Genomic DNA, 11,217 nt, shown 5'->3' with positions numbered 1-11,217 from the left:
CCCCCCCCCGCCCCGGGTAAAGGGCCCCTACAACCGGCTCCGTCCGCCCCAGAGCCCTGACGCCTGGCCCTCAGGGATCCCTGCCGGTGCCGGGATCCGCGGGATCCTCACCCCTCAGGAGCGCCATGGCCGCCCCGCTCCGCTCCTGCCCCGCTCCGCGCCCCGGCCGAGCGCCGCGCCCGCCCCGCACATTCGCCACGCCGGGGTCGGGGCGGGGCAAGGAACGCGCGGGAGGCGACTGGTCTGATGGGTTAACCTATCCGTAATTTTAATGTATTATTTTACTTATTTAGAATGTGTCGTTGTGCTGGTTTTCTTTCTTCTTTTTTTTTTTTTTTTTTAATTCCGCCTCTGTTCGGTTCGATTTTCCAGTGGTGGCTTTGGCGAATCGGCGGCGGGCGAAGGCGAGGGCGGCCCGCGATCCGTGAGGGCGAGTTGAGCGCCCACAGCCATCCCCGAACGCTTCACAGTAATTACTGTTAATTACAGTTAATCACAGAGTCATGGAGGTTGGAGAAGATCGCCAAGACCATCGAGTCCAACCTGTGCTCGATCCCCACCTTGTCCCCCAGCCCAGAGCGCTGAGTGCCACGTCGAGTCGTTCCTTGGACACCTCCAGGGATGGGGATCCACCACCTCCCTGGGCAACCCCTGCCAAGGCCTGACCACCCCTTCCATGACGAAATTCCTCCTCATGTCCAACCTAAACCTCTCCTGGCGCAACTTCTGACCATAAACCTGCTGAAGGGGTTTGGTGGAGGGTTGCAGCCCTGCTTTCCTGGACATGGATGGAGGAGAGTAGGAGCTGCCTGTAGCCCATCGGTTTGACACCAGAAAGCCCTTGGACGCTCTCATTTTCCAACATTGCAGACACTGAAAAAATAGGGGGGAAATGAGCTAAAAAAGCCTGCCCCTCATGAACTCTTGTGGCCAAGAATAAGCAAGCTCTCAGCTGCACCGGAGGATCCACAAAACTCACTTTCCACAGTTCTGGTGGTTGAAAATGCACCTTGAAGTATGTAGTATATACCTTGATTTATGTGCATAAATGCTTCAGTGGAACCGTCCAGACTGTCAGGCTGAAGATGAGAAGATTGGCGAAGATATTTTGTGTACAAACAAAAATTGCCGCACGTCTTCATGAACAAAATTTAAGTTCTATAAATTTTCTAGAAGAAAAAATATTTTCCTGTGGAGATTTTCATTTTTTTATTTACAAGAGTCTTTCAACCGTTTTTGCTACATAATTCCAATGATTTAATGAATCTATAAATCAGTGAATGTACAGCAACATGCAACTTTGTCTTTTTAAAGACCTGAGGGTTTTCCCATATTTTCTCTCTCTGCCACTGACTTATTTAAGTTTCATTTGAAGCTGAATGAGGTGATTCTGCCCCTCTGCCCCACTCAGGTGAGACTCCACCTGCAGAGCTGCCTCCAGTCCTGGGGAACAACAGCACAGGGACGTGGAGCTGCTGGAGAGAGTCCAGAGGAGGCCACGGAGATGCTCCGAGGGCTGGAGCCCCTCTGCTCTGGAGCCAGGCTGGGAGAGCTGGGGGGGTTCACCTGAAAAAAAGAAGGCTCCAGGGTGACCTGAGAGCACCTTCCAGGGCCTAAAGGGGCTCCAGGAGAGCTGGAGAGGGACTGGGGACAAGGGATGGAGGGACAGCACAAGGGGGAATGGCTTCCCACTGCCAGAGGGCAGGGATAGGTGGGATATGGGGAAGGAATTGCTGTCTGTGAGGGTGGTGAGGCCCTGGCACAGGCTGCCTAGAGAAGCTGTGGCTGCCCCTGGATCCCTGGAAGTGTCCAAGGCCAGGTTGGACGTGGCTTGGAGCAACCATGTCTAGTGGAAGGTGTCCCTGCCCATGGCAGGGGGTGGAACTGGATGAACTTTAAGGTCCCTTCCAACCCAAACCGTTCTGTGATTCTGATTCTGTGATTTAAGCACATGCACAAAGGCTGGCAGTGCATCCCCTCTTCCTCATTCATTTACAGTGGCTTTCAAGGCCTTAAGATTCCGCACTCAATTAATTTCCAATTTGCTCAGATTATTTCAGCATCTCTGAAATGAAGTTATAATTTCTAAACCTTTCAATGTCTTGAGTAAAAGCTTTGATACTGTTAATTTTTTCATAAAGTACTTTGTAATGTTTATAAAGCTACTTTGTAATGTTAAAATAGAAGTGTTTCCAAGAGATAGAAGTAAATATTGATAGAGGTTATTTTTTTACATTTCCATTTTTGACCACAAGTCACAACTTCTTCAAAAGTGTTTATTTCACAAATTTTGTTTTTATCCCCATCTGAATAGCACAGTGACTATTACAAGCATTTTCTTATAAACAAAGGTGTAGTTTACAGATTTGTTCAAAATGAAAAAATATTCTATAAGCAGTAGTATTTCATCTACAGTATTCACTCATGTATATCATTCAACTTTGACAGCAGCTATACCTTCTGCTCGTTAAGGTAGACGCTTCACACCAAAGAAAAATAAAATAAAATCCCCAAACAAATAAAATAGACATTGCAATACAGTAGCACTTTTTTTTTTTTTTAAATACACAATTTTTTTCTTCTGATTTCAAATTCGTTTGAAAGTCTTTGTCCACTGGCATTCACACCTTGAAATAATTTGGATACTCATCGGGGAATATGTCCTCTGGATTGTTTTACTTATCATCTACCTTGCTCGAATTTCTTTCAGAAAAAAAAATAATCCATTTATGACTGTTATATATATATGTGAATCAACAAAGTCAGAGGAAAAAGGTTCATGGGTGTTCATGCAATTTATTTTAACCAGGTTCTATTTATATGCAATGATAAAATGCTAATTTTTCAGTTAATGGTCTGAAAGAATAAGTTCGAACAATTTTATGCATTTACCATTGAAAAGGGAGGAAAACAACCTGTTGTTTCAAGTGCAGCTGTTTCATCTGTATCTTTTGCAAATCACGCAAATAAAAGGTCAGGTCTGACAAAGATTTCAGTGAGCAAGCTGCAGGATGATTAAAGGCAGCAACTCTGCTTAAAACATGCCCACATTTTGTTACTGTTTCGCTCCTACAAAGAAATTCTTTTAGATCCAGTGGGATAAATTGCATGAGCAAAAAATGATAGTGATGTAGGATTGGATCAAATCAGTCTTAAGGTCCAATGTTCTACAGCAGCTTTACCAGACAAGATAAGCAACCTCAGCTACAAAATGCCAATAAAAGGAAAAGAAAAATAGCAAAGGAAGTTTCTGGTGAAAATGAAACACGGACATTGTCCTGGATGTTTCTTGTAGGTCAGCCAGCACATGCCTGAACTCATGTTTGAAGTGTTGGGTTTGAAATGCTGCTGATTTATGTGATTTGGGGGTTTTAGAACATTTATCTTATTTTGTTCCCAATAGTGCTTTTCTGAGCTATGTCATACATGCAACAGTCAGCATGGGTCAGTATTGTTTTTTTTCCTGGGAAATTCAAAGTGTTTTTGCAGACCTTGTCAAAGTAAGATTTTATAAGAAGGGTTTTAAATCCACAGACAACTTTTTCTATGACCAAATAATAAAAATATTCCCCTCTTTTAATGCTTTTTTCAGAGAAACAGTGGTTGAGCTAAAGGCACAGAGTGGGAAAACACTCAACTGAATAATCAATATTTAAAAATAAAGACAGATCTGGAGAAGAGCCAGCGTTCTCAAAGCCATGCTTTGTGTTCTATTAGCTTTTTAAATAAAGAAGTGCTAATCTGAGGAAAGGCATGCCCAAACATAGCAATTTAACTAACATTTAAATACAAATTTTAAAAATTTCTAACAGAAAAGATAACATATATTAAAGATATTTCATACAGTGTCCTCTTTCAGATGGATCTTACTGGATAAACTACATGATCACAGATCAAGACGTTAAATCCCAGTTCCCATCTATACATACCAAGAGTTTTTAAGAAAGTACATATAAATTATGATCCTGAACGTGGAAGGACCATTATCCCCTAGAAGACCATTAAGCCCATTTTATAATTGTGATCAGGAACAAAATTGTTGCAGAAGAGGATTCTGCAGCAACCTGTCATTAGTCTGAGTGATAAGCATTAGTTTTATCAATCTCATGGGAATTGTACTGCAAATAATTTACTTCAGTGAGAGGTAGAGACCTGAGGTGCCTGAGAGGAAACTGCTGACCTACTATGAATCCTGAGCAATAGCTCTGTGTTAAAACCACCTTACAGAAAGGGTGAATTCCACTTCGAATTACCTGTTCTTCAACCGTGATGACTACTAGAGTTTGGAAGGAAGGGATGGGAGACAATTAAAAAAAATTCAGAGCACTGCAAAGACATTCACTGTGAAAAGAGGTAGGTACAAATAAATAAAGGTGGTGTAGATGAGTGGGTGACAGGAGTGTGGGCTTGCTGGGCACAGACAGCAAACTGGTGGCACTACCCTCATTGAATATAAAGGGGAGATGAAGGCACTACTGAATACACAGCAGATGTGAGTGCTCAAGGACTGTAGTTTGGAGGTAGTGCTGGCTCTATACAAGCAAAACATCTTCTGTGATTAGCTGGGTGATGGTTATGGGGGAAAAAAATATTTTCTTAGCCTTAAGTCTGTCCTTCAGTGGTAACAGCCGGTCTAAACCAGTCTCCATTTGAAACAAGGTATTTATCCACTGGCATAGACCAATACAATTCTTCACAGCACTCAGCTTTTCCTTTAAAAATGTGCTTTCCTTTAAAAGTGTACTATATACAGCTATCTAGTACATACAGGACTATTACAGTTTGTATATACATAGATTATATACATGATGTTTAAATCAAAACACACTTTTAGCCTAAAAGGGTTAATTGCAGCAGACAGGAGTTAGTGTACCTTCAAGACACTTCACATTCTTCTTTAAACCTCTGAGCAGACAGTGTAGCAGTGTTTGGATACGATTTACACCAAATAAAAGTAGTCAGATGGAGAGATTGGGTTTTTCTTTGAAAGCTTTTTAACCATCGTGAAATTGCGGGCCACAAAAGAAACCAGGACCACAAAAGCAGGTAGGTTAAGATCTATTTAGACAAGATCCTTGTGGAAGTGGAAAGGGCAGAATGCTGGTCGCCAAACATCCTGGTTGCAATTTGGCACACTGTGCTGTGGCAGGAGCATCACCACTCTGAGCAGCACCACTCAACCATGGGAACCCACCTCTCTCCCTGCTCGGCAGCCACTGAAAATTCAATGTGTTGTGGAAGTACCAAGAAAAAACAGTGACTGTCTTTGTGAGCAGCTGGTGCTCTCCAACATCAGTGTGGTGAGGCCAGAAGGTTGGTTTGTTTCTAAACTGAAGCTAATAAATTTAGTAAAAAAAATCCTAACAGAGGCTGCACTGATTGCAGTTATTTATTTAAGGTCGTTGTAGACAAAGAGTTCGTGTTCATTCTTAAAGAAATGGCTCACATTACCAACACACCATCTGACAACTTTTTTTGTGTTAGAACATTTCACTTCTTTTTTTTTTAACCCTTTTTTTTTTTTTTTAAGTATTCTCTTCATTTCTCTAAGCCCTGTATATGCACAACTGGTAGCATTTTGGGGGGGCTACTGGCATGAACACAGAGTTTCTCCACAGACAGCTACAGCTAGGACTTACACACGGAACTAATTAGTGCTGGGGACCCTGTAATTAAACTGGGCTGCCTTAGCGTGATCTATGCATGAGATTCTGATACACGCCGTGTGAGAGTTCCAAGAACCTTGATAGCCACTGGATGAAAGCTTTTGACACTTACGAGCACAGGGAAAGCCAGCAGTAGGGATCAGGATGATGCTATTCTACAAGCAGAAGGCTTAAGGCAGTTTCTTGTATCATGGTTATCTCGCTACGACAAAACCTTTGCTAATGTAAATTTGGTAATGGAGGAAAGTCCACGCTGCCAATTTATTTAAATTCCCATGAAGCAGAAGCACTGGATGTAGTTAGGGGGAACAACAGCACTTCTCAAACATAGAATTTGTGACAAATTCCACATCAGTGGGAACAAGCAGCATCCCAGGCCGTTGCTGTCTCCCACTTCCTGTTCCTTTTTGTTAGTGGCGTTTGGAGATGACTATGGGTTTTGAACTATGTCAACATCAAATCAAGCAGTAAAAAATAAATCTACTTTTCAAGTATCCTTATTTCTGAGCCACAAATTACAAAAAAAAAAAAAACCCAACAAAAAAACCAACCACCAACCCAAAAACATATGGACCAGTCCCTCTTTTTACTCTACATTTCAACATCCGTATATTACTGTGCACTGGTTCTTCCACAAGCCTGTTTGGTCCATATTTAAAGAGCTCCCTAAATTCCTTTAATGATTTTTTCTTTCATTGCTGGAGGTCTCTGGGTATGAGAGGTGAGCTTAATTCTACTTTCTTCAGACTTTATTGAGAAAATCCAAGTTGAGAGAAGCAGGGAGATGAATAGAGTCCATGGTGATGGAGGATGGGTTGAACGGGAACGAAACTGGGAACACGTGCTTGAAGTCTAACAGCAGCTGTGGAGGGTCATTCCGTTCCTGCAAGTGCATCTATGAGGTGTGGGAGAAGAAAACAAATTTAGCATCACTTGTTGCCTTTTCTTTGCCTGTGTGGTGAGAATGTACATAATTTTATAGACAGTGCAGAAAAGTGAGAACGACTTTGTTCTCTATTGCAGCAGCTTTCCTCTGAGCAAGGAACTTCTACACAGACTGTAGAAAACACCACTTCAGGAGAACCTGGCTATGTTTTCCAGATGAGCACAAAGCAAGATACAGGAACCTAAAAGCAACATGAGCCCCTTGCACAGAAAAACTAGCACTGCACAATACCAGCAGTCTCTCTTTGATTCAGCTGCTCAGCGACAGAAACATATTCTGTGGGTAGCTGAACACATTTCTTTTTCCTGCCTCCTCCTTCTGAGCATTAAAAAGTGTTTTATTTTTCCTTTAGTTCCAAATTTCTACCTCGTGTCTTAGAAGGAGCTTCATTTCCCCAATGTTTTGCTGACTCCTGCAACCTTGTGTTCTTACTAAACAGTTGAACTAGCTGAGTTGGGAATTTGGGTGCTTATTTCATTTTGTGATTAACAGCCTGGTTAACCCTGCAGCCGTGTGTTGTAGGTGTGTCCTGAACTCAGGACAACATGCAGCAGCATGCCTATTACAAGATGCCCAACTTAGCAATGATTTAATACAGATGTCACTGGAATTACACAGATGCCATTCGTGCCCTCCAGTTTACAGCCATTTAAATCTACCTGTATGTTTCGTATGAAAGCTACTGTCACACGTTCTTCAAACTCGTTCACAGGAGTGTAGAGATTAAGTATCTTTACGATCTGTTGAAAAAAAAAATAGGATTACAGAGAGTCATAAGAAGCCAAACCTTTCCAGAATGCAAAGCATCACTAACAGTTTGTCATGATAAGGCCATAATAAGTCTCCTGTGACACAAATGAGAAGCAGAAGCAGCACTAATCTTGTCCTGGTGTTTTCCTTTGCCTCCTGTAAGTTATTGCAATGGACCTCTCAAAGTCACTTCTTATTGCAACGTTTGTAAACTGGGAATAGACTTGGACAACAGGTTTGTACAGGGATGCCACTTGGTTGGCACATGGTGTTATGGGTGACTTCAGATGTCACCTCTACAATGCTTCTCTTGATGCTCCCTTACTCCTGCTCCTCCACTACTACCCTTCAGCTTCTCTCAAAAACACTTGTTCAAGACAGAGAGATGGAGATATGTTAGAAAGGCTCTCCAAGAATCACTGGAGATCAGCTCACACCTCTCACTTCTTAAGTCATTATCAAATTTAGACCAGGCAATCCAGCAGCAAAAAACATGAGTTTATATCCTCCTGGGATGGAGTCTCAAAGTTTAAGGTCAGATCCATCCAGCCTAGGTGGGCACTTCTCAACCTCCTGCTCCAAATAGGAATCCTTGGTGGGCATCCTGCAGACCTAGCCAGGTTAGACCTGGCAGAAGACAACAGGTGGGTTAAAATCCCAAGAGTCTGACTTACACCTTGAACTCCTCAGGGGTGGGTTTCATTTCAGCACACTTCTGGAGCTCCAGTGCCATCTGTGGCACTGTAAGAGAGGAGCCACCACAGTGACCACCTCTGAGAGGAGTCACTCCTGAAAAGGACAGATTGCCCTCACTGAGGGTATGGCAGACTGAGGCTGGACAGTGAAGAACTGGCACCAGGGGACCCCCCTTTCCCACTCCTTTAATCATCCATACCCTGTGGTGTAAACCTCTGCCCTGCTGCCTACCTGCTGGGTCGTGAGTGATGTGCACAGGGAACAGATGGCCTCAGCGTCCTCCGAGGTTTTCTTCTTCAGCTGCAGAAGCTGTGCTGCCTGAATCAAGGGCACCAAAGTTTGTGCTGCTCCACTCTGCTGCAGATTCTTCCCATGCAGCCATTCCTCCAGCTGGCTTATGTTAAACCTGAGTAAGCAACCGAGACAACATGCAAGCTCAGAGAGAAGGCGTACCAGCTCAAAAATCCTCCATGAGGCTCAACATACGTTGCAGTGCTGGTATATGTGGGTTTTTGTGATGCACAGCTGTGATACACACGGCAAGAGACTACCAGAACAACGCTTAATACTCAACAACTCAGAGAAAAATTTATACTCTACATACCTTACAAATAGATGAGCCATGTAACAGCTGAAGAGCACAAGGGAGGTGCATTCAGATTCCTCCAAGTTTCAACAGTCAGTTAAAATGAAGCTTTTAACCAGCTTTTAAAAGCTAACAAAATCCTGCAGGGCACCCAGGTACCTTTGAAAATATCTCCACAAAAGCTTTTGCTGTTCCCACCCCCCAGCTCAAGGGGAGCACAGAAAGCTCCAATGCAGAAAGGGGAGCGGGTAGGAAAAGGAAGATTTAAATCATTTCCTCTGAGAAGTGCACTTAATTAACAGAACTTCCTCAAGCAGGCCCATCCCTGCCCCAAGCCCCAGCCCCACCTCAGTTGCATGCCCGTGCTCCACGAGCAGACATCCTTCCTCAGCAGGAGGTTGTTCAGGGTGACTGCATTGATCATGTAGAAGATCTGCTTGAACACCTGCTGGACGATCTCTGGGTCCAGACCCTGGTCACACATGATGCTGTGGAATGTGTTCAGCTGGCGGATCATGTTGTCCAGGCTGTAGGATGTGTCAGCTTCTGGTGAGTTGGAGATGTATTTCCTGTAGCCCATTGGCTGGACACCAGAAAGCCCTTGGATACTCTCATTTTCCAACACTGCAGACACTGAAAAAACGGGGAAAATGAGCTAAAAAAGCCTGTATCCACCTACTTATTAGTCGCTCGAGGGAAGAACAGATTCCTCTGTGAGCTGTAACAAACGTATCAGTCTCAGTGATGCAAGTGGTGGGTGCTGCGAGGTCTGAGAGCAGGGCAGATCCATGAATTGATGGTTTGCTCTGATAATATGAAACAGTTAAAAAGTACACAAATATCACGGAATCCTAGCACATTATGCCATGAACAAGGACACCTTCCACTAGACCAGGTTGCTCCAAGCCCCGTCCAACCTGGCCTTGAACACTTTCAGGGATGGGGCACTCCTCAGATTCAGGGATTTGGCCAAGGAGGTAACTCTCCTCATAGTTCTCTCATCCTTGCAAAACAAGGTCTTTATAGTCTTTTTCCTCTTCCCAGTTTTCTCCTCCGCACATTTCCACCCATGAAGAGGTTAACCATGAACCTGGTGTGGAGGGGAACCCACCAGCACCACCTCACCTCTGTCACTACCTCCCCAACAGAAAGGAAAGGGATACCTTCAATCAAGGTGCAAAAAAACCCCCCCTCACCCTTATTGGTTTCTATCACGGGGGAAAATAAAAAGTCTCCCAGGTCATGTTAGCACTGTGCAGAGGTCTGGAAAACAGTCAGAGCAGACAATCTCAGACAGGAAACACCCTCCCAGAGGCTGTGAACTCACCGGTCATGGGCTGGAGGATGCCCTGTGCTATGTTAATGAGCTGCTGGTAGATCTGGATGGAGAGGTGGCTCAGCACCTGGCGGTACTCGGTCAGGTCAAAGTTCTTCAGACAGTGCTCGTTCTGCTTCGGCGTGTTTTGTGTCATGAAACCCTGAGCAGGAGGAGAGCAAAACACCCAGGTTCGTTATTCCACCCATTTACAGTCCATCAAAATCACTGCTTTAAAAAAAAAAAACCCTCACGCCCTCGGAGTACAATATACCCAAAGTACATTTTTTACTCTACTATAGAAAAGCTTGAGACTCATAAATCACCTTTGATTTACTCAGGCATCTGTTCATAAATTATCACTAGAGGACTACTTTTTGAAGAAAATCATTAGACTATCAGTTTTTCATTTTAGCTTTAGCAAGGAGCAACATTTCTATTAATTGCAACACACAGAAACTAGAAAATGACATTTCAGTCCTAGAGAAATTACTTCTTAGCTATGTGCTTATCCCTTTTTTGAACTGCAGTTGTTCACGGGAAACCAAGTATTTAGAAATTAAGATCTTAGAAAATTGAAGAAAAAGTTATAACCGCGTGCTATGTGCTTTGACAACATTCAAACTGATCTGAGGTTTATAAATCTCTCCAAATAGCCAAATTTGTTGCCTGCCTTTTGCTGAAGAAGCAGCTGATCTGTGATGCTGTGTGCGGGTGCCGTAAGCCCTGAGGTCTGGGCTCGAACATTAATACCAGTTTTAGAGGCAGAGGCAAATGTGATGTACAGTAATTTTGCAATTAACACAGATGCTTTAATTGCCTGTTCATATGGTCTTATTTGGTGTCAAAGTGAGAACTATGCAACTGTTTTCGTTGGCTGCTGACGAGCAAAATGCAAAAATACAACATGTGGATATTTGAGTCGATGTCACAATTTCCCCATTTTCCTGACTAATCAAAGAGCACGCTCTTCACATGAAAAGACTGCACATAGTTTGGGATTTTCTTTTAAGTCTTTTCTTAAAAATAGGTTGAATTCAAACTAAAGAGAACAGTATTTTTAAAACTGCTCAGAATTATTTTTCTTCTCTTTTTTTTGCACCCAGTTATCGATGGAATTTGCAAACAGCTGATTCATTGAACACAGTAAATCATGGCAAGAATGTGAAATTTAAGTTTGGGCTGGTTTCTTTTTATCCTGCTGGTTTTCTGGGGAAGATTTTCTTTAAATGTAATATTATTATCCAGACAGAAGAGG

At 43.1% G+C, this 11,217-nt stretch overlaps 2 protein-coding genes across 2 annotated transcripts in view; both read right to left on the bottom strand.

The window, feature by feature from the left end:
- Positions 1-167, bottom strand: part of ACAA2 (acetyl-CoA acyltransferase 2) — an 18,199-nt gene extending 18,032 nt beyond the window's left edge. The window contains exon 1 of the mRNA XM_017819745.1: positions 112-167. Within this exon, the coding sequence (XP_017675234.1) occupies positions 112-127 (16 nt within the window). The 5' untranslated portion in view covers positions 128-167. The remainder of the gene's footprint in view (positions 1-111) is intronic.
- Positions 168-2,506: 2,339 nt separating this feature from the next.
- Positions 2,507-11,217, bottom strand: part of MYO5B (myosin VB) — a 142,504-nt gene continuing 133,793 nt past the window's right edge. Inside the window, exons 37-41 of the mRNA XM_017819736.1 lie at positions 9,972-10,122; positions 8,992-9,277; positions 8,290-8,464; positions 7,272-7,352; positions 2,507-6,561 (exon numbers count right to left, since the gene is read on the bottom strand). Of these exons, the coding sequence (XP_017675225.1) occupies positions 6,409-6,561; positions 7,272-7,352; positions 8,290-8,464; positions 8,992-9,277; positions 9,972-10,122 (846 nt within the window). The 3' untranslated portion in view covers positions 2,507-6,408. The remainder of the gene's footprint in view (positions 6,562-7,271; positions 7,353-8,289; positions 8,465-8,991; positions 9,278-9,971; positions 10,123-11,217) is intronic.

Source organism: Lepidothrix coronata, unplaced genomic scaffold, assembly GCF_001604755.1.
Source record: "Lepidothrix coronata isolate B3197 unplaced genomic scaffold, Lepidothrix_coronata-1.0 Scaffold77, whole genome shotgun sequence".
NCBI lineage: Eukaryota > Metazoa > Chordata > Aves > Passeriformes > Pipridae > Lepidothrix > Lepidothrix coronata.
Note: the sequence above shows the minus strand (reverse complement) of the source record. Positions and strands in the feature narration are given on the sequence as shown.